Below are 24066 nucleotides of genomic sequence, written 5' to 3'. Positions count from 1 at the left end.
CCTGTGCCCCAACTACATTCTTGCTTTCTCAACACATAGCTGGGTGCGGTGGTGCACTCCTGTTATTCTAGCTTTGTGTGAGGCTGAGGACTATAGGATTGTGGTTTGAGACCAACCCAGGCAGAAAAGTCTGTAGTACTCCATCTCAGTGAGATGCTGGGTGTAGTGGAGTATACCTCTCAACCTAGCTGCAATGGAAGGCCTAAAATAGATAGATCAAGGTCGACTTAGCCAGGGACTAATGGATGATCTCAGTAACAATCAGAGTAAAAGAGAATTGGAGGTGTGGTTCATAGGTACAGCACCTGCCTAGCAAGTGCTCTGAACTCAAACCCTAGAACCTTTCTTCAAGAAAACAACAGAGGAGGCTCCTCAAAGTCACAAGATCCCCCAGGAGTGAAGCCCCCTCCCATTCCTGGTCCCTGCCCTCTTTCTAGTTTTTTATCCCTACTCAGATTTGTGCTCTGTGATCTGGAATGCCAGCTTTCTTTTCATCTGATCTCATGCTGTGCCTTTTACCTAGAAAATTCCTCCTCCTACCATTTTCTGACAAATTGATGAATATTTAAAAATATTCAGGTCAAATCTCCTCCCATGAGCTTCTTAACTGCATTGTAAGTGTCCTTTTGCTATAATAATCTGTATACACACCTTTTGTTTTATTCACACCACTGGGTTTTAATAACTACTCTGTGTCCCTCTGCTCCTTTCAGTCAGATCTGGGGGGGCATATCCTCTTCATGCTTTAATCATAAATATCACACATGAATATGTAAATGCTCAGTAAATATTTGTGGAATTGATACACAAATGAAAGATATTGATACAGTTCTTCCCTCCTCCTTTATCATGGAAGATAGATTCAAAGATCCTTAGTGGGCACCTAGAGAGAGCTGTGATAGCAGCAAATACTACATGTATGCACACACACACACACATCTGTGATAAAGTTTAATTCCCAAATTAGCCTAATAAAAGACAAGTGATAATAACTAATAAAACTAGAAACATCATAGCAATACACTATAGTAAGGTACTTAAAATTTACAAATAGTTTATAGCTAGAATTTTCCATTTGGTTTTTCACACTGCATTTGCTCTGTAGGTAATTGAAACCTAGGAAAGTAGAAGCACAGGAAGACAATCAAACCTCGAAGATGAACCAGGCCATGTCTTCTCTAGTCTTCCACAGAGTTCCCATTTTGGTCTGAAAGATGCGCCGCACATGACTGAAGATGGAAAATCATGGAAAAACTCACACTAAGACCTGAATTGTTAAGTGACTGCTTAAAGAAAGAGCTTGCTTGCCAAAGCAGACACAAGTGAAACTGGGCTTCTGTTTCCTTGGTTTGTTTTTTTTCCCCAGTGGTATTGGGGGACTGAAACCAAGGGCTTTATGTATGTGTGGCCAACACTGTATCACCAGACTACAGTCCCAATCAAGCTTCTGTTTGTTTTTTTTTTTTTTTTTGGTCCAGTTGTGGGGCCTGAACTCTGGGCCTGGCTGCTGTCCCTCAGCACTTCAGCTCAAGGCTAGCGCTCTACCACTTGAGCCACAGAGCCACTTCTGGCTTTTTTCTTTTTGCTTATGTGGTGCTGGGGAATTGAACCCAGGGCCTCATGCATGCAAGGCAAGCGCTCTACCACTGAGCCACCTTCCCAGCCCTCTGTTTTTTGTTTTGTTTTTTTAAATTCAAGATTTATTTAGCATTCATTGCTCAGTAAGTTCCTATTCCTTAAAAAAGTACAATTTGTAATCATACTTATATACCTTATATGTTTATATATTTTATATATTCTGTAGAGATTATATAGTATATATACACATATATCATATAAAATTTATCTATTGCATATTTATATATTACATATAATATAAAATGTATATAGATATATAAAACAGGCTATTGGTCATTAATTTAGGAGTGATTTCTTTTTCCCTTACTTTTTTTTTCCCAGTCCTGGAGTATGAACTCAGGGCCTGAGCACTGTCACTGAGCCTTTTTGTACTCAAGGCTAGTGCTCTACCACTGGAGCCACAGTGCCACTTCTACTTTTTTCTGAGTTGGTTATTGGAGCCAAGAGTCTCACAGACTTTCCTGCCCAGGCTGGCTTCAAGCTTCAGTCTTCAGATCTCAGCCTCCTGAGTAGCTAGGAGTACAGGTGTGAGCCACCAGACCTGTCTTTCTCTTACATTTGGTATCTGGTAATGTGTAGTCTAAAAGTTAAGTTTATAAGATACTAATTCTATGAACACATTGAAATTCGATAGTATTTATTTGTTTTGAAGTTCATTAAAGTTGAATTTACCCCTGAAATTGTTTTTCCAGGACTATGTAAACATGAATGTCAATTTTCTTTTTCAAAAAATTTCATTTATATGTTTGAAAAGAATCAAATTATAACCTGGATGCTTGAACTGATATTTTCCTCTGGTGACTTTTTGCTTAGAAAACTGAGAGTATAGGTTTGGAATTTGAAAAGTGCAATAAAAGAAGTAATCTTTGGATGACATCTTAAATGGTACATTAATAACCAAGATGCAAATTTTAGGTATGTCTCCAGTTTTTGAGGCATTCTTTTTGTGTTCATATTTCTAGGGTATTTCAGATCCCTTTGTGAGCAGGGAAAAAATAATTTTGTTCTCAGAACAAAGTTTTGTTCATCTTAACCACTGTCACCTTGGCTAATCTTATAAATGTGAATATGTCCCATTATCCTCCCTAATCACAGAAAAATCAGACAAAACCTGTGATGTTTCAATGCCTCCCAAAAGTGAAGCTAAAGTCTAAAACTAAATCTAAAACAAACTAAACAACAAATTGGAGAGACATAAAAAAGGGGAGCAGAAGAGATGTGAAGTGTGGAAAAAAATCACAACAGATCTGCAGGCACACCATGCTTCAAAGTAGAAATGTCAGGCTCGGAAGGTGGCTCAGTGGTAGAGCGCTTGCCTTGCATGCCTGAGGCCCTGGGTTTGATTCCTCAGCACCACATAAGCAAAAAGAAAAAAAGCAGGAAGTGGCGCTGTGGCTCAAGTGGTAGCGCTAGCCTTGAGCTGAAGAGCTGAGGGACAGTGCTCAAGCCCAGAGTTCAGGCCCCACGACCGGACTCCCCCCCAAAAAAACAAATCAAAGTAGAAATGTCGTTGTGATGGTCACTTGCAATTTACAGTACTTCCCCACAGTCACTTAGAGGGATTATTTTCTGAGAGTAATGTCACATGTCTTTTTGTAATGTCACATGCATTTGCATAAAGAAGCTATCTAGTATTTATATGTGGGGCTGGCAATATGAGAATTTTTCAAGCAACATACAGCAGATTTAATCAGCTGGCTTCTGTAAATGGTTATTTTGAAGTTATATTCTTTAGAATCAAGAAGGTCTTCAGTTATTCTCTCATTAATTTCCATTCTGAAAACATTTCCTGGCTTGATTATTTTAAAAAATTGATCAGTACTCAAATCTCACAAATCTATCAACATTAGTTTATCAACTGTTAACTAATGCAGTATACTAAGGACCGTTAATAGGGAAACTGAGAGAGGAAAACACACACACACACACACACACACACACACACACACACACACACACTCTAAATTTGTCCAATTTTTCTATGAGCTTAAAACTGATACAAGAAATAAAAATCTAATTTTTGAAAAATATATGCCAAAGGATAAAACAATTTAAATGATAAAGGTATAGCAAAACAGCTTTTAATTGCATTGCCAACTTAGTTTTTTTGTTGTTTAAGTTTTCTTAAGTGTTATTATAAAGGTGAACAGAGGGGCTACTATTTTGTAAGTCAGGTAATGAGTCCATTTGTTTTTGAACAATGTCGTCCCTTCCCTCATTCTCTCCTAGTTTTTCCCTCCCATCCCCGTCCACATGTTGTAGAGTTCATTTTCAACATCCTCTGAATACCACTGCTGCATTTGTTCAAGTTTTTCTCACTAAGAAATATTTGAATAATAACTTTTTGGATTTTATGAATCAGTCTGTTTGGCAGATCTAGGTAGCCAAATCAGGGCAAACTTTCTACTAGTTAGCCATATCCAAGACTTTTATTTTATTTTATTTGACTTTATGTTATTTTGTATTTATTATTATTATTATTAAGTAGTTATACAAAGGGGTTACAATTCCATAAGTTAGGGTATGAGTATAATGCTTCGTGACAATGTCAACCTTTTCTTTATCTTCCCCTGTTTTCCCTCTCACATCCCTACCCACAAGTTACATAGTTCATTTTTTTTTTTTTTTTTGGTTGGTCATGGGGCTTGAACTCTGGGTTTGGGCACTGTCCTTCAGCTCTTCAGCTTAAGGCTAGCTTTCTACCACTTGATCCACAGTGCCACTTCCGGTTTTCTGGTGGTTTATTGGAAATAAGAGTCTCATGGACTTTCCTGCCTGGGCTGGCTTTGAACTGCGATCCTCAGATCACAGCCTCTTGAGTAGTTGGGATTATAGGTGTGAGCCACCGGCGCCCGGCTACATAGTTCATTTTGTTCATAGTATACATTGAATACAATTACTGCATTTGCTTACTCTTCCCCCATCATCCTTGAGTCCCCCATCTTATTTTGTATTTTATTTTCATTTTTGATTATTATTATTAGTGTTGTTGTTGTTGTTGTTTGCCAGTCCTGGGCTTGCCTGTCCCTGAGCTTTCAGGCTCAAGGTGAGCCCTATATCACTTGGGCCACAGTTCCACTTCTAGCTATTTTTTTTTGTCAGTTAATTGGAGATAAAATTCTCACAGACTTTCCTGCCCAGGCTGGCTTTGAAGCATGATCCTCAGATCTCAGACACCTGAGTAGCTAGCATTGCAGGCATAAGCCAGTGGTGCTCAGCAACTTTCAAATAATTTCTGAAGTGAGAACTACCCATCCTTTGCTTTGATATTGCTCTCATATCTATAAGGTAAACTGCTGAGTAATGTGCAGGGTGAGACCCTTAGCCCTTACACTGGATTCCTGGAGGCGCTACATGGTGAGTAAATTGTAAATGGACACACAGCCCAGGCATACGGGGTTTGCTCTTTCTGAAGAAGCCGATAACATCCCAGTGCCTAAGCTGGTCTCTACTGTAGAACTTAGTTTAGTTCCTGGATTGCGAGCCTGAGTTCTAACTAGATGTGGGCAAATCACTGACCTTTTGGTACTCGTGCTGGAGATGGGAAGGTAGTCCATGACTGCAATGTACACATACTGCTTGGCATCGTCAATCACACTGTAGATGGCATCTATGTCAAAGCTTCTGTTCTTAGGGCAAAAGAGTTTGGGAGAATTCTGTGACAATACAAGAATGAAAATGTTATCGTGTTAACTGAGGATTTAAAACGTTTCTTTATTTTTTTTTCCCCAAGGACCTTGGCTTACCCTTCCTAAATGTGTGCAAACTTTCTATTTTTCAATCCTATTTTCAGTCTCATCAAAAGTTGAGGCATGAGAAAATAAGGTGAGGTGAGATGGGTCTCAGGTCTTTTCTTTAAGGCTGTCTTGGGAGAACATTCTTGCATCAATACAGACATCTCTTCTTGGAGGAGTATTCCAGCTCCAGAACTATGTAACCCCGGAAAGTCTCCCTGTTAGGCACAGTTCTATAATCTTATGCACATATACAACAAGTAATTTATTTTATTTAAGAAAGCATACTTCCTGAGAGATGATAGGGACATGAAAAAATGTAGGACACAAAAATCTAAAAATCTCTTTCCTTCTAAATCTTTCATACATTCAGGAAGAAGAGTGTTGATTGGTGAGAAGAAGTCATCAATAATCTTCGGAGGAAAACTAAGTAACTTATTAACAATGCCACAAAGCATCAGCAGAATCAAAAAAGAAGGATAATTTTTTAGACTTCAGTGAAATGCAGAAAAGAGGAAAATTATGCTTGAGGTATTTTTCTTATGTTGCTTAAGTTTCCATCTTATAAAAATACGATGTTTTCGATGGAGTTGTCATTGAAAAAGAAAGAAGTACTGTGGAATTTTTCATTATTTTTTTTCCCTGCCAAACAGGATTGAAAACAGGGTTTCCTATATCTCCTACCTTTCTCTGACGAGCAATACACCATGGCATATCCAGAAGCACAAATAATGTAAGTAGTATTCAATACCAAAAGGCTGAATAAACAGCTTTCTGGAACTGCCTGGAATATATGGTCCTCAGGGTCCTTCATTGTCAAGTTGACTGGATTCCAAAATACCTCTGAGTTTAGTAAAGCACAAGTCTGAGTGTATCTGTGATGGCACCAGACTATCCTATAATAGGGCCCTGACCTAATGAATCCAGAGATTCATAATACTATTGGGGGATGGTGAAAGTTAGGGGGTGAGGCTTAGGATGTCACTGGAGGTGTTTGTCAGGCTAAAAGCCAGTCCTGGGGCTTGACCTTGGCATTGTCACAAAGCTTTTTATTTATTTATTTATTTTCAAGGCTAGTGCTCAACCACTTGAGCCTCTATGCCCCTACTGCCATAATGCTGTTTCATAATTGGCCCACAAAGCCAAGGTGATTAGGGAATGAATACTCTGAAACTATTATCTAAAGTAAATCCTGTCTCTGTGTCTGTGTCTGTCAGACATTTGGTCACATGGATGCAAAGGTAATTAACATAGTTCCAAAGTCATTATATCACTATAATTCCTTACTCTGTGTTGGTAAGAATCCCCATCCTAACACACAGGTCCATGGAATGAAGTTACTGGAATAGATGCCCACCTAGAAGGAACAAGGGGTATGTATGAAAGGAAGGGAGCATACTGAAGGTCACACACCTTCCAGTCATCCTTTTCCAGAAAGCACCCTCAGCGGGTGCTGGGAAGAATTATTTAACTTGCTTTTTGGTGGGAATAGGATAAACTTTCAAGGGGTGTGTGTGTGTGTGTGTGTGTGTGTGTGTGTGTGTGTGTGTGTGTGTGTGTGTGTGTGTGTGTGTGTGTGTGTGTGTGTGTGTGTGTGTGTGTGTGTGTGTGTGTGTGTGTGTGTGTGTGTGTGTGCGCGCGCGCGTACACTTGTGCTAAGGTTTGAACTCAGTGGCTGGGTGCTGTCCCTGAGCTTTTATGCTCACGGCTGGCACTTGATGATTTGAGCCACAACTTTACTTCCAGTTTTTTGGTAGGTTAATTGTAGATAAGACTCTCACAGACTTTCCTGCTTGGGCTGCTTGGAACTGTGATCCTCAGATTTCAGCCTCCGGAAGTAGCTAGGATTATAGGCATGAATCACTCAGCACCCAGCAGCTTTCAAGTTTTTTTTTTGTTTTATTTATTTTATTTTATTTTATTTTTTTGGTCAGTCATGGGTCTTGAACTCTGGGCCTGGTGCTGTCCCTCAGCTCTTCAGCTCAAGACTAGCACTCTGCCACTTGAGCCATAGCACCATTTCCGGTTTTCTGGTGGTTGATTGGAGATAAGAGTCTTCCCTGGCTAGCTTTGAACCATGATCTTCATATCCCAGCACCCTGAGTAGCTACAATTACAGGCATGAATTACCAACTTTCAAGTTTTAATAAAAACAAATGCTATAACAAGAAGATATGTACTGAAGAAACAACAGAACAATGATAGTTCTGCACTCTCCTAGCATATAGGTAAATGGATATTCCAGGTACACAGACACTCCTGCTCTGCAGTGTTTCCGGTGTGTGCTGTACTTACTCTTGCTTGCTTTTGCTCATTCTCATTGGTGCTATTTCCAGGGATGCCCTCTTAATACTTCCCTTATCTCCATGATGCTTTCAAATGAACCCATGCCACTCTCAGGATGGACTGAATCTTGAGCTCTGAGACTTTTGTTGGAGTCAGTTGAGTGGGTGGGGGATTATGCACAGCTGTTGCTCTGCCTGTGTAATTGCTGTAATTCTATGCAGTTTGTGCTCCTAGACTGAAATACCCAGCAGCCCATGGCTATAGCCACATTGTATCTGCCTCTGGGCATTTTCCCAGATGGTTCTTACACTGAAATATTTGCCTATTTTGGCTACCAAAGTCGAACTGATTCTCTGTTGTCTAAATTTCAGCTCAAATATTAATTCCTTCCTTCCATGAATTTTTCATAGATTCCATAACCAGAGGTTGCTTCTCACAACTCCAAACTCCCACGCTACATATTTCTTTTTATTTTTTAAACATTTTCAAGTGTACTGTTAGTTCAATGGAATCAATTTTATTGACATTGTGCAGCTTTTAGTATAGCCCACCCAGAATTTATTTCCTATCTTATTTAGCATACTCAAATTGATATTATAATTACTTGCATTTACTTCTTCTCACTTGATTTTTGAGAGCATGCTTTTCATTATCTTACCCCATTTAATTCATGATTTAATTTTCTCAGCCTATTGGGTCTATTTTAAACATGGTTTGGGATCCATGGAGATGATTTTATCTCCCCATGGGCCTCTGGCATAAATCTAAAATACATCCAATGCTAGCATTGTTATTTCAGTTAACAGTTTCTGGAATTTTGTCACATCATCCATGTTAGACTAGTTTGGGGAAGGAATAAATTTAGATAGTTGTGTTGATATGTTGATATTGTTATTATCTGACAAATCTGGAGACTGTTCCCTACTCTAGAAGAAGGAGCGGGAGTTTGGGTGGTACAGCACACATAGCCAAAGGCATTGTGGCCTCGCCTTCATGCTTTTGAGCTTCTATTTCTTTTTTAATTTTTCTAATTGTCACCGTAAAGGTGATGTACAGAGTGGTTACCCATTACATAAGTCAGATAAAGAGTATATTTCTTTTTGAACAATGTTACCCCTTCATTTGCTCTCTCCCAGTTTTTTCCTCCCCTCCCTACCCACAAATTGTTTAGTTCATTTTCATTTTGTATGTTTTTTTATTGTAAAAATACTGTACAGAGGTGTTACAGTTACATGAGCAAGGTAATGAGTACATTCCTATCAAGCATTGTTGCCTCCTTCTTTGTTTTTGTATAGTTCATTTTCAACATAGTGTCTAGTGAGTATAGTGTCTAGAGTTCATCCTTTGTCCCTCCATTTCTGTGCCCCTTTTACCCATCCAAAGACAGGTAAGTGAACAAACAAGACAAAAAGAAAAGAAGGACTAGGAATATGGTAGTGGTAGAGTGCTTGCTTTGCATGCACGAATGAAACCCTGAGTTTGATTCCTCAGTACCACATAAGCAGAAAAATCTGGAAGTGGCATTGTTGCTCAAGTGGTAGAGTGCTAGCCTTGAGCAAAAGAAACTTAGGAATAGTGCCCAGGCACCGAGTTCAAGTCCTAGGACTAGCAGAAAGAGAGAGAGAGAGAGAGAGAGAGAGAGAGAGAGAGAGAGAGAGAGAGAGAGAGAGAGAGAGAGAGAGAGAGAGAGAGAGAGAGAGAGAGGGAGAGGAAAACAAGAACAAAGGAAAAAAAACCCTCTTGTTTCCATTTCCTGGAGTTCTATTTCTTAACAGGATTAATAATAGTAACATACTGAACCTCTTTGGTGTTTGTTTTCATTAAATATATGTATATATTCCATTATATAATATATATTATATAATACATATATACACATACATACATACATACACATTTATTTATTCTGCTTTAGTTTTTCCCAATACTTCCCTCAGTTGCCAGTTTCTCTGAGGTTATGTCTTTAATGAATCACTTTCATTGAGTCTTTGCTCAGGGTCTGCTTCTTTAAAAATCTGACTGAAAGTAAGGCTTATCTACAACCAGAATCTATTAGAGATGGCTACTTTGATCTCCCTCCTGACCATCTGCTGACCTGCTTGACAAGATATCTCTTTCCATCATTCTCAATGGAGAAGCCTAGCTGTGCCCAGTACCTGCTGTGCTCCAGGCAATGATCTAGGCAGGTGGCATCCATCAGTGATCAAGGTAAGATCCTTGTTCTGTGGACCTCTGCTGTATAACATAGCATTGCAGCGATCTTTCTTTGCAGTGATCCACTCAAACAACTCATGAGCTGTTTGCTATGTGTCTTTATACCATGAAAATATACTTGTAGAATTAATGTAAAAGTGTTTCCTAAATATATGGTGGAGTTTCGATGAGCCCAACGTCCATTTTAGGTATTTCAAGACACGTGGAATCAGATCTTTACTAACATTTACCTGCTGTATTCTTTCCTGTATTCCGTTGCCTAACTCAAAGGCTAAAACACTGAAGTAGATATTTCACGTCTACATGCCCCTTCATCTGGGTCTTAATAATACTTCCTTGTGTGTGCTAAGTGTGTTCCACAGTCCTTGGCCTTCATGAAGAACTGACTCAAGTATAAATGAATGGAAAAGAATCTCTGACTACTTTGGAAGAGGACATCGACTAGTTCCAACTGTATAATTAGAGAGAAGGTTGTTGAGTTTCCCCCTTCGGACTCCAGAATGAATTTTCTGAGCCTGGTACTGTGTATTCCTTATTTCATAGTAAAGTTGAAGGTGAGTGAAAGTAGAAATCCTCTTCTATATTTCAACTCTTTGATAATGCATTAGCAATCAAGAATTCTTAAAGTGCTTTATTTCTAGGTTTCTCAATTAGATAATAAACACCTTATACGTGTACATAATTTGTTAGGTATATCCATCGAATATTTGCCTTGAAAAGACATTAATGGATTTTTAAATTTATTTCATGATGCTCTTCTGGCTTTTCAAAAGGCTACAATATTTCTAGGAAGCTTCAGAATAAAATATAACAAAATTTGACAGGAAAAACCACAAAAGGGAAGAAAATATTTGTAAATCATATATCTGATAAGGATTCTGTGTGTGTGTGTGTGTGTGTGTGTGTGTGTGTGTGTGTGTGTGTGTGTGTGTGTGTGTGTGTGTGTGTGTGGTGTGTCTGCTGATCCTAAGTCTTGAAATAAGGTCCTGGGTGCTGATCTTGAGCATTTTTGCATGAGGCTCTACCACTTAAGCCACAGCTCCACTTCTGGCTTTTTAGTGGTTAATGGGATATATGAGTTTCATAGACTTTCTTGCCTCAGTTGGCTTTGAATTGAACTCAGATTTCGGACTCCAGAGTAAGATTGCAGATGTGAGCCGCTGGTGCATGGCTTGATAAGGGTATTCTATACAGAATGTAAAAAGACTTCTTACAACTTAATTACAAATTTAATTCTTGAAAATTTTAATTAAAACAGGCAAGTTATTTAGTAGCTATTTCTGCAAAAGATACACAAGTGGCTAATAAGCACACTAAAAGATGAAAATCAAGACTACAATGAAATACATTTCATACCTACTAGGAAGGATAAAATGAAACAGAAGATAACAATTGTTGACAGAATGTGAAAAAATGCAACTCTCATATATTTTGCTACTAGGATTATAACCTGGTACAACAAAGTTAGAAAACAGCTGGGCAATTTCTTTAAATGTTCAAAGAGCATAAAGTACTCAGAAATTATATTCCTAAATAGAAGTCCAAAAGACTTGATAATGACAATCAAATAAAAATATAGCTATAAATGTTCATATTTGCAATAGTCACCATAACCAGAGGTCAAAACACTAAAATGTCTATCCAGTGAGAGATACATGAAGAAAATGTGACATATCCAAAAAATGTTATTTGGACAGATAAAGCTTGAGTGTGATGGCTTGTACTTATAATCTCCCAGATACTTGGGAGATGGAAAGAGGATCAACATGTAACAATTGGCCTTGGCAAAGTTAACATGACACTATATGTAAAAAAAAAAAAGGAAAACTAAAAGCAAAAGAACCAGCAATCTGGCTCAATGATAGAATAATTTTTAGAAATCATGAGTCTGGTCTTCAGTACAACCACTACCACCACCACCAAAACAAACAACAAAAGAACTGGTTCATGCTACAATATGGATAAACCTATGAAACATGCTAGGTATGAAACATACTAGATAATATATTGTATTTTTGTATTTAGAAGAAATGGCCAGAAAAGATAAATCTATAAAGTAGATTCGTGTATGCCAGAGGCTTGGAGATGCGGAAAATGGAAAGTGTCTTCTGTTTGCTAATGATTATGGGCTTTTCTTTGTGAAGGAATGTTCAAAAACTAGATGGTGGCAATGATTGAAAAGCTCTCTGACTATACTAAAAATCATGAAGGGTATACTTCAAAATAATGAATTATTGCCCAGTAAAGTTGTCAAAATGTAATGAATAATATACACTGGAGACTCTAAACAGGGAGGTATTTATCACCTAGCAACCCAAGGACCCTTTCTAAATAACTTGGTCTACATGACTGATGGTTGAATGAACTAAATAATAAACAAGAAAAGATGAAGTCTGTCTAGCATCTAGATGAATAAAAATGGACTGTGAACTAGTTATGCTTTATTCTAGAAAGCAAATGTGCATTATTACTTTTCAGTACATTATTTTAAAGTTTCTAAAAGTGCATCTAGCTATCATTCCCATCTTCAAGGGGAGATATAAGATATTTAGAATTGTCTGACCCCAAGTTACTAACAATCATGTACTTAAATCTATCCAAATAATTCCTTGTATTCCATGAGAAAATTAGAAATATCCATATCATGGGACCTATGATTCTTTGAGTCTAGCTTACTTCTAGCTTACTTAATATAATTTTTCCAAGTCTTTGCATTTCCTAACAAATGGGGCGGTGTCATTCCTTCTGATGGAGGCATAGAATTCCATTATATATAAATAAAATTCCATTATATATATAATTCCATTATATATAATTCCATTTTATATAATATATAATATATATATATGTTGCATTTTCTTGATCCATTCTACTGAGGGGCATCTGGATTGGTTCCATATCTTAGCTACGGTAAATATGATGAAATAAACATAGCAGAAGAGGTCAAAAGCTATGCACATATGAACACATAACCTGATGCCAAGCGAAATGAACCCCAAGATAGAGACACAAGAGATTTTATCTTTCTTGTTGCTCTTTTTAATTTATTTATAATGTGCTATGTGATTTTTTTGTTTCTTTGTATCTTCTTCCCCCATGGTAAAACCCCTGTCATCACTGTATTTAGTTCTGGTATCCTGTATATACATTTCTGGTGTCCTTGTATATACATTTTTCTAATTTGGGGAGGGAAAGGGAAATAACAAAATGCCGAAATAAGGATACAGGATGACCCATTGTAACAATGAGATGTACAAGACACTATGTTGAAAATGAACTTTACAATTTTGCGGGGTGTGGGGGGGGAGAAAGGAGTTGGGGAGGTGGGGAGGGAAGGGTTGGGAGGGGAAAAACAAAGGAGGAGGTAACAATGCTCCATAGAAAATGGATTCATTTCCTTGCTCATGGAACTGTAACCCCTCTGTACAGTATCTTTACAATAAAAATATATATTAAAAAAGAAATATCCATATCATAATTTGAAATTTATATTTAACTATGCTAACATAGCAAAAGAAGCTCAGGGACAGAGCCCAGGCCCTGAGCTCAAGCCCCATGACTGGTAATACATACATACATACATAAATACATAACTAAAATAAATAAAAGAGATACTTCTTAAATTATTTTATAAATCTTTCATTACCCATTTTTCCTGTTCATATTAAGGGAGATCTGTTATTCAATAGAAACTACTTTGACCTTTTGTTGTCCCTTCTAGTAGTACTTTTATACATGTTGGAATGTGCTTTCATGTGAAAAGGCAAAAAGGATATAATCCGACACTATTTCAAATGTTCTTTAGTAGGTAAGCATCATTGTTATAAATGTACTGATATCAACCAAGAAAAAAATAGCACGAATAAATTCAAGGCATGCATTAAGAAAGTTCCTTGGAGCATCAGAATCAATCCAAACGCTTGATTCATAACACACTCCTAAGGTCTCACCTCAGATGCAATAGGTCAGCTCAGAGTGAGAGGTAAATCTGCATTAAACATCAGTCCCTAGATGACTTGAAGCTGTTTAGAGTTTACTGACTAGGGCTGCAGAGCCAAATATTTACACTGCCTATTCCCAGTGACATTGACGGCTAGCAGTGAAGGGATGTACCACGGTGGTGAGGATGGGGTGGGAGTTGTGAATTTTGGGTGGGGACAGAGGCCTTGGAGCTCAGTGCAAATAGTCTTGTGCACTGAGTGGACTTCTTGACCTCAAACCCTAATCAAAGATAGCAGTACTAACTTTGGTCTCCTTTATATACTGAGATTTCTTCAGATTCGTCTCATCAATGCGTTCCCTAGTCATCATAATGTGCAGTGTATATATGTGAAAATGGAAGCTAGTAACTTGAGAGGATAGATAGGGAGTGATGGAAAGGTCCTGTTAAGGACCTTTCAGAATCACACATGGAGTGTGGCTAATTGGCTCTAGAATCAGAAGACAAGGGCCTGGTGGCTCCTTGAATTCACATGGGACAGACTTGGTACAGTAGAAAACTTTTAGTTGTTTCCTTTGTAAAATAGTCACAACCCCATGCTTATGGACTATGGATCAAAGTAGGCAAGTTGAAGTATCTAAAACTTGTTGATTATTAAGATTCATTAATGTGAGCATAAGCGAGGAAACCTACTAGGGTTGGAAGCATGGGTCAGTTGGTAAAGTTCCAGCCAATGAGCAAAAGCATCAGGTACTGAGTTTGAGTACCAGGCTCCAACCAAAAAAAAAAAAAAGAAAAGAGACGACAAATGTTAAGATGTTAAGTATTGAGGAGTAGGCCACAACTATTCTTTTAAAATTTTTTTTCTTGTAAAGATGCTATCAGAGGGGTTACAGTTACATGAGTAAGGTATTGAGTACATTTCTTGTTGAACTTTGCTACCCCCTCCTTTGTTCCCTCCTTTGTTTTTCTCCCACTATCCCTTCCCATCACCCTTACTCCACCTCCCCCCCGCCCCGCCAAAGTACTAAAGTCCATTTCCAACATAGTGTCTTGTGAATATTTTGTTATTCTCCTTCCCCTCCCCAAATTAGATAAATGTATATACAAGATGCAAGGTACCAAAATCAAATACAGTGACAACAGGGATTCTATGCTTCCACCAGAAAGAATGACACCACCGCATTTCTTAGGAAATAGAAAGACTTGGAAAAAAATTATATTAAGTGAAGTAAGCCAGACCCAAAGAAATATAGGTCCCACATTTTCCCTTATTTGCAACAATTAGTATATGTCTAGGATAATTTTATCAGATGAGCAGAAAAGCTCAAAAGCTATGTACATATGACCATATAAGATGACGCTAAGCAAAATAAACCCCAAGATACAGATACAAGAGGGTTTCCTTTGTTGTTGTTTTTAATGTACTATGTAATTTTTTTTTGTTTCTTTTGTATGTTCTTCCTCTTATGGTATATCCCTGTTGTCACTGCATTTTTTTTTAAGTGCCTGTTCTGGGTCTTGAATTCAGAGCCTATGTATTCTCTGAGCATTTTGAACCTAAGTGCTCTACTACTTGGGCCACAGCTCCACTTCTGACTTTTTTGTAGTTAATTGGAGATAAGAGTCTCACAGACTTTTTCTGCCCAAGCTGTCATTGAACTGTGATCCTCAGATCTCAGCCTCCTGAGTAGCTAGGATTATAGTCATGAGCCACTGACATTTGTCCCATTCTAATTTTTTTAACTTTAAACAATTATATCACAACATTCCAACTTGACGAAGAGCTTTTAAAGAAAAGAGAGGGGAAAGAAGGGAGGAAGAAGGGAGATGACAGACAACTCACCGACACAAATGCTTGTGACTTGGTTTCATTCAGCTGAAGCTGCAATTTCTTTTCATTGTCATAGACTCCGTAGAGTCTCTTGGACCAGGTCTGAGGCACTCTGCTCTTGAATTTTAATGAACTATATAAGGCAAATATCCTTTGTAAATCTAGGACTAGGCAGCTGCAGTTGTAGAAGATGACACCAAGTTCTTTCATCTGTGAAATTAAAATGGAGAACATCAATGCCGGGTACATTTGATGATGTTATTTTCAGGGGGAAAAATGCATATGAATGCAATAGCAATGACATCTTTTTCTTCGCATTTGTTTTTAACCAGAAATATGTAGACATAGTCATCCATATTATGACATAAGAAAATATTTTTTAAATGCTTAAGTATTTAAAGCAAAACTTGCCCTGTCTTGTGCATTTTGGCAGAATAATATATTATTGTATAATATTATATTATAATAATTTTCTCTGTATTCATATGTACTTTTTATGTAGAGTCTTCAGATTTGTTTCATTAAATATTTGTTTTTTGGGATGGATCCTTAAATCAGCAAGATAAAGACCTTTAACTCTAGAGCTGTGGGGATGAGCTGAACAGGAGAGGAGAGGATGTGTAAAATTGGTAAATATTTATCTCTGATGATGGAGGTAGAACTGGTCGAATAAGGATGTAAGGTTTGCACTTCTTTTGTGGCCAGAGATGTTGAACATTTCTTCATGTGTCTATTGGCCATTCTTATTTCCTCTTCAGAGAAGCCTCTTTTTAAGTCTTTATCCTCCTTGTTAATTGTGTGGTTGTTTCTTTGATAATTTGCTTTTGGGGAATTTAATTTTTTGAGTTCTAAGCAGATTTTAGATTTGAGGCTTTTGTCTATTGTATGGCTAGTGAAGATCTCCCATCTGTGGGTTTTCTATTTATCTTGCTAGCTAAGTCCTTTGCCATGCAAAAGCTCTTCGTTTTAATGCAATCCCATTTGTTCAACTAGTTTTTGATTTATTGTGTTTTTGGGTCTTTATTAAGGAAGTTTCAACCTGTGCCAAGCAGCCCTAGTGTTTCTCCTATCCCTTCCTGTAATGTTATCAGGGTATAAGCTTTTACCTTGATCCATTTGGGATTGATTTTGGTGCAGGGTGATATATAAGAATCTAACTTTAGTTTTCTATATGTGTTTAGCCAATTCTGCCAGCACCATTTGTTGAAGAACCCAGGGACCTCTGTGGTGTGGTGTGATAAGCAGTTTCATGCCTATATTGAGTTATGAGGAAGCAGGTGGTAAGGAAAGTGATATCATCAGGCTATGAATTGACAAAGTCCCTTTGGTTGTGATATGGAGAAGGATAAAGGATGAGAACAGCTGGAGATAAGACTGTTTAGCCAGGCTTTGGGGAGGGCTGAGGGAGAGTCATGTTCATGTTTCTTTATATATATATATATATATATATATATATATATATATATATATATATTTATTTATTGTAAAGATACTGTACATAGGGGTTACAATTACATGAGCAAGGTAATGAGTCCATTTCCCATAGAGTATTGTTACATCTTCCTTTATATTTCCCCTACCATCCCTTTCCTCCCCACCACCCCTCCTCCTCCCCTCCTCCCACCCTCCATATAGTTGTAAAGTTCGTTTTCAACATACTGTCTTGCACATCTCATTGTTACAATGGGTCAACCTGTATCCTTATTTCAGCGTTTTGTTATTTCCTTTTCCCTTCCCAAATTAGAAAAATGTATATACAGAATCAAATACAGTGACAACAGGGGTTGTACTATGGGGGAAGAACATACAAAAGAAACAAAAAAAATCACATAATGCATTTTAAGTACATTAAGAAGACCAGCAACAAAGATAAAACCTCTTGTGTCCTATCTTAGGGTTCATTTTGCTTGGCATCAGGTTATATGGTCATATGTTCAACCACTTTGGAAAGCAGTATGGAGCTTCCTCAGAAGACTCCACATAGAGCTCCCCTATGACCCAGCAATCCCACTTTTAGGCATTTATCCAAACGATCACAAACAAGTCCATACTAAAGCTACCAGCACAACTATGTTTATTGCAGCATTATTCATCATAGCTAAGATATGGAACCAACCCAGATGCCCCTCAGTAGATGAATGGATCAAAGAAAATTCCATTAAATATATATATATTTATCTCCATCAGAAAGAATGACACCACCCTATTTGTTAGGAAATGGAAAGACTTGGAAAAATTATATTAAGTGAAGTAAGCCAGTAAGCCAGACTCAAAGAAACATAGGTCCCATGGTTTTCCTTATCTTTTTTTTTTTTAATAAGTTTTTTATTGTGAAAATACTGTAGAGGGGTTACAGATACATGAGCAAAGTAATGAGTACATTTCTTATCAAGCATGGTTGCCTCCTCCTTTGTTTTCCCCAACCATCCCTTCCCTACCACCTCTGTAATAACTAGTACATGTCTAGGACAAGCAGAAGAGGTCAAAAGCTATGTACATGTTTATGTTTCTTGAACTCAGAGATTTCTGGAAACAGCCAAGAGTAACTAATAATGACTCATTTCGTTCCAGGTTAATGGCTCCTCTATCTGCAAAGTCCTAGCTGACCCAGCCTCAGGGTTTTAAACAGCAGAATTCTTACTCATTTGTGTCATTTCCCAGCTTGGGTCAGTACTGCCACCTTCCTTCTCCAGAATTGCCTGGAGCACTTCACTATTTCTCAACTCTTTGGCCTCTGTAGTCTTTATTACAGGATTCTCTTGTGGTAGTAGTCGGGGCAGAGCTGATGAGACATTGTTTCTACCTCAGTCAGTAAGTGACCTACAGGACCAGGGCCTTGCTGTCTTCCAAATAAGGCTAAGGAGAGGCTGAGTTTTGTTCTTCTGATCTTGCCTAGGGCCATTGTTGGGAAGAAACAAAAAAAAAAATGAAAGTAAGTCCTAGATCTTGAGGTTAAAGAGCTGTGTTGAAGCCAAGGCTGGTGAATAATCCAGGGCCTTCTATGAGCCATTCAATTTTATCAAGTCTTTTGTTGTTGTTGTTTTTGTTGGTAAAGGGGCTTGAACTCAGAGCCTGGGTACCATCCCTGAGCTCTTTTGTTCAAGGCTAGCACTTTGGAGATAAGAGTCTCAAAGAGACTTTTCTGCCTGGGGCTGGCTTCAGACAGTGATCCTCAGATCTCATCCTGCTGAGTTGCTAGGATTATAGGCATGAGCCCCTGGCGCTTCAATGATTTTTATCAAGTCTTTGAGAAATGACAGGGTTCTGTTTATAAAGTCTGCAAGTGCTTTCCAGCCTGGCCATTTATGAATTTGAGTTGAAAGCACTTTGGTGGTACAATTTCATGCTCACTTTCAGACCTCTTTCTCCTACTTTTCTTCCTTTTCCCCATATTGTCTAGAGAACATCTGTCTCCTTTTGGTTTTCTGGCATGACATAGCTGGTGACCCTCTTGGGTGTCAGTCAGACGAGCTGAGTTTGCAGGTTGGCTCTGCCCTTTGCTTGCTGTATAGCTTGGAGTATATTGCTTAACTCTTAAATTCCAGTTTATTGTTCAATAAGGATAATCTCTGTCTCCAAGTTTGATTGTTAGAATTCAATAATAATCATACTTAGGATCAGTAATATTGACTGAGTGCTTCCTTAGTATGTAAATTAGATTTATACCTCCTCATATCTGGGAGTGTGATCTTATTTAGAATATAGTCTTTGCCGATGCAGTCAAAATAAGATGAGGTTATATTGAATTAAGTGAATCCTGAATCTAATAGGATGGATAACTTCATGAAAAAAAAGGAAAGGATGGACATTGATACAAAGCACACAGGGCATGGCTATATGAACCCCAGAGTGACAAATCTGCAAGCCAGAGAACACTGCGGATTTCCAGCAGCTGCTAGAAGCTGGAAAGACACAAGAACAGATTCTCTCAGAGAGCCTTCGGAGTGCACACGGCGCTTGTTAGTATCTAGCCTCCAGCTCTGTGAGAAAATTAAGCTTTTCTTCTCTGAAGGTAACAAGTGGATAGTAATTTGTTATGGCAACCCCAGGAAATGGAAGCCTAGCATATACTCCTCACCTTCTTTAAACATGACATTGGATCACTTAGATGTAATTTTTATCCCATCTAATACAGGAGGAAATTAAGGCTTTAAATCAGGATTGGAGAACATCCAGGCTACTAGCTGTTGAACAAGAACAAACATGTATGCTTCTCAAGTTAAGTTCTCATTAGATGCTTATGGAAAATGGTTATATTAATAATTTAGTATAAGTTATAAGTTCAAATGACCCTGGGTAAAAAAAAGTTCCTCAACCTTGCTAGATTATCATTCACCTACCTATAAATGATATGGTTGGTTGACATTTGAGGCTTGTTTTAACTCTAAAGCTTGTATATATAAATCACTATGCTATATTTCCTTTAGCATGTGGCAGTATATAATCCATTTTGTCTATTGTTATTAATTCTAACAAAATCTTTTCTGGCATCTGTGTTTCCTGCTTTGTTTATCACTGAACGTGACACATATTCCTCACGTGGCACATAATACACTGTATTATGATTTTTGTTTTGGTTGATTGTAGGTCCTGAACTCTGGGCCTGGGCACTGTCCCTTAGCTCTTCAGCTCAAGGCTAGCACTCTACCACTTGAGTCACAGCACCACTTCCAGCTTTTATTGCTTATGTGGTACTGAGGGATTGAATCCAGGGCCTCATGCATGCAAGGCAAGCGCTCTACCACTGAGCCACCCTCCCAGCCCCTGTATTATAATGTTTAAAAATCTGTTATTGTCCCTATGTGACCTCACAGTGTCTAGAAAAGGGACCATATTAGGGTCATACTTTTATTTCCAGGACTGGATTCAGAGTTGATAAATAAATATCCCTGAAATGAATAAATGACAGAGATGAAAACAAACTCCATTCTCAACCCAGGAATCCAAGCATAAGGCCTACCTGGTGCCCTCTGATCCTGAGCTTATGCTATAAAAGCCTGGAAGCAGAAAAGCTGGAGATACCACCATGAATCTGTCTGGCCCGGCCAGCTCAGAGACACACCTGAATGAATTTGACAAGCATGGTGCTAAGTAATCAGTATCCCTGTCAGGCCTTAGATTGATCCATGAGCCAAATTTCCACTAAGCCAGCAACAGTGGGGTGCAGAGACCAACACAGGGTGTGTTTTGCATGGGGTGAGGGGGCTGTCTTAACAACACCAACATTACCCAAGTCCCAATGAAGCCAAATAAAAGAAATAGGAAATACAGGGATTCAAAAGGCAAACTCAGTGGCCATGGGTTTCACCATGATTAGATCTCTGGCATCCTTTGGTTTTAAGTGTATCAAACTTATCTGACCTTTTCTGCTTGTCTTAGATATATACTAGTTAGGTGAAATGAACCCCAAGATAAATATTCAAATGTTTTTTTCTTTCTTGTGATTGCTTTTAACATGTTTATAAGATGATTTCTTTGTTGTTTTGTTTGTCTCTCCCCCACAGTATAACCCCTGCTGCGTTCATTGTATCTGATGTTGGTATAATTTGTGTGTGGGGGGGGGGGGAGGAAAAAACAAATCGTTTAAATAGGGATGCAGGTGGACCCATTGCAAGAATGAGATGTACAAATTGTTATGTGGAAAAATGAACTTTACAACTTTGGCCTGGGGAGGGGGCAGGGTGGAAGATGGGAAGGGGAAACAAAGGAGGAGGCAACAATGCTTGATAAGAAATGTACTCATTACCTTGCCCATGTAATTGTAACACCTCTGTATGGAATTTTCACAATAAAAAACGTGTGTCAAACTTTGAGTGCTTCTAGAGTTTGAATCTAATAACAAGAGGAAATCAAGTGTGGTTCCTGCTCCTAGCAGGCTTAAGAGTACAGAGCACAGCAGGAGTCAGAAATAGTCTGTGAAGATAGTGAAGGTATCTTATGTGAATAGTACAATCTAGTTCCTATTGCAGAGAACATTGAGGCCATTCATGTCCTTTAGGTAACTTTGCTATTTTGTAGCAGAATTCACATGTGAACCCATTTGTTTTTGACTTTTGTGTTTCTTTTCACTGCATAATCTAGTGTAAACTATCAGTATTCTCATATCTCTGGTAGGGTTTCCCCAGTAATTTCTATCATACAAGAAGAATTTATTTACAAAGGAGTTCTCTGACCCTGTTAATATGAGAACAATTACTTTTTTTCTGTAAGGGTTTCACTATGTAGCTCAGTCTGGCCTGGAACTGAACTGCTTCAGCATCCCAAGCACAGAGATTACAGATTTACACTACCATGTTTGATATACTTAACTCTTCCAAATTGGCTAGCTAAAGCTAAAAGCCTGGCAATCCTCAACTAGAGATTTGTATTTGTAAATATGAATATATGCACAAAATGTATCTCCAACAAAGAAATGGAAGGAGGAGAGAAAATGGGCATTATTGAAAAGGAATCTAAGTAGATAAATTAGGCTTAGAATTCCATGGAAGTCAATAGACAAGGTAGTGGGAATCCACTTACAGATTCTGTAAGTGATGAGACTTGGGGGGGGGGACCAGATAGAGTTTTATAAATATTATAGCTCATTTCACTTGCTGTGTGATTTTGGACAAGCTCTTCAACTTCTTTTCCTACTGAGTAAAGAGAAAAATGACCTATGACAACTGTGAGCTTGCGTGGACTCTCAGCTGGGTCTTTGTGTTTCTAGGAGCTGGGCTAGCCTGGCTGGGCCGCCTTTGATCTCTTGCAAAAGCATTCCACAAAACATCAAGGTCAGACAAGGCTACACTGCGACCATCCATGATGGATCTAGACAATAAAAGACCACATTGTAATAATGACTGACAGAAAACAGACAAAAACCCAATCATGGCTCTACATAGACCAAAGTATGAACATTGTTCAAGCTGTAAAACGGATCAAACATTTTCATACGAGTGATTGCTTTTACTTTACTAACTCCATTTTCCTCAATTCTTACTTTAAGATTTATTAAAATATCCAATCATAGAATTTCCTCCAGTTACTAAAGAAGCTGATATAAACAAAGTCTTGTCTTTAAAAATATGTTCCCCTAAATTAGTTCAAAAGAACCCAAATCCTATAACTTATCCTAAAACCTTTTTAGTGTCTTGCCTTACAGTTTGCAAGGTGCCCACTTTCCTTCTTAACAAGCGATGTGTTCAGTTCCCCCATTTACTTAATTTCTTTTTCATTTTTTTTGTGCTGGTTGTAGGGCTTGAACTCAGGGCCTCATACTCTTACTTGGTCTTTTTGCTCAAGGCTGGTTCCCTCCCAGGTGAGCTACATTTCCACTTCCATGTTTTTGCCAGCTAATTGGAGGTAAGATTCTCTGCCCAGGCTGGGTTTGGACTGTGGATTCTCAGATCTTAGCCACCTGAGTAGCTAGGATTACAAGTACGAGCCACCAGTGTCTAGCAACCTCCCCATTCTTGCTGGAACTTTGTCTTGGGACAGTGTACTTACTTCTCCCACTAAGATTATGTCATAGGGTGGTGAAGAGAGTGTTTGGTGCAGCAGGATAGAGTGACGAACCCTCAGTTCACTGACTCAGTGTCACTTTCTAGATGGAATGGGAGTAGAAGGCATTCAGTATAACACTATTTAGAATAGGACATTGCTCAAGTAGCAGCTAAGAGATACTTTGGGAAAATCACTAAGAGAGGGAATAATGACATTTATTTATAGGCATAAAGAAGTAAAGCCTTCACTCATGAGAACCGCAGACAAACTGTTCACGAATCATTTTCAGTGTCACTGGCTCCTCATCTCCATTTTTGTTACCTCATTAGGGAATACATTCCATTACCTACTTTACTCTGGAAATCTGGTGAACTGAAAATCTTGAGAAAGAGAGCATAAAATTGCAGTGTCTTGTGTGGGTGGGGTGGCAGTATTGGGGTTTGGAACTCTATTAGGCCAACATTCCAGCCTTTGGGCCACACTTCTAGCCCTGCAAACATTAAATAAGAAATTAATTTAATGGCATCCTAAATGCGAGTGCTGTTGGATTTGGGGTAGGATTATATGGAATGAGTCATACTCAGGAACTTTCCCATACCTACGAACACTGTTCCCCGCTGTCCTCATGTGCCACGCACCATCAGCATGCAAGTGGGCATTGTCTCTCCATGCACTCCTAGAATTTTCTCTAGCTACCAGTATTTCTAGGGACTCTATTTTAAACAAAGATTTCATGTTCCTTTTCCCATTGTGTAAACTAAGTGGCAGATTTGGTACAGATTTGGAATCTGAAGGCACAGGAGGAGGCCAAACCCCACTCTCTAGAAATGTCAGGAGAATTAAACTTCCTCTTATATTGTTGTTAGCTTAGGATAACTCAAACCCTTTTTCTAACTATGTACATATAATTCAGACTACTTTTGAAGATGAGAAAAATG

General features: G+C 38.3%; 1 protein-coding gene across 3 annotated transcripts in view; it reads right to left on the bottom strand.

Annotated features, from left to right (window-relative positions):
- The window catches only part of Pld5 (phospholipase D family member 5), a 350998-nt gene that overhangs the window by 21750 nt on the left and 305182 nt on the right, over window positions 1–24066 (bottom strand). For all 3 annotated transcript variants that reach the window (XM_070034254.1, XM_070034255.1, XM_070034256.1), the window contains 2 exons: window positions 15659–15856; window positions 5158–5294 (listed from right to left, as the gene is read on the bottom strand). In XM_070034254.1, coding sequence (XP_069890355.1) covers window positions 5158–5294; window positions 15659–15856 — 335 coding nt within the window. The remainder of the gene's footprint in view (window positions 1–5157; window positions 5295–15658; window positions 15857–24066) is intronic.

Source organism: Dipodomys merriami, unplaced genomic scaffold (genome assembly GCF_024711535.1).
Source record: "Dipodomys merriami isolate MVZ:Mamm:240054 unplaced genomic scaffold, mDipMer1.0.p SCAF_24, whole genome shotgun sequence".
Classification (NCBI taxonomy): domain Eukaryota; kingdom Metazoa; phylum Chordata; class Mammalia; order Rodentia; family Heteromyidae; genus Dipodomys; species Dipodomys merriami.
The sequence above is the reverse complement of the archived record's forward strand: the minus strand, read 5'-3'. Positions and strand labels throughout refer to the sequence as shown.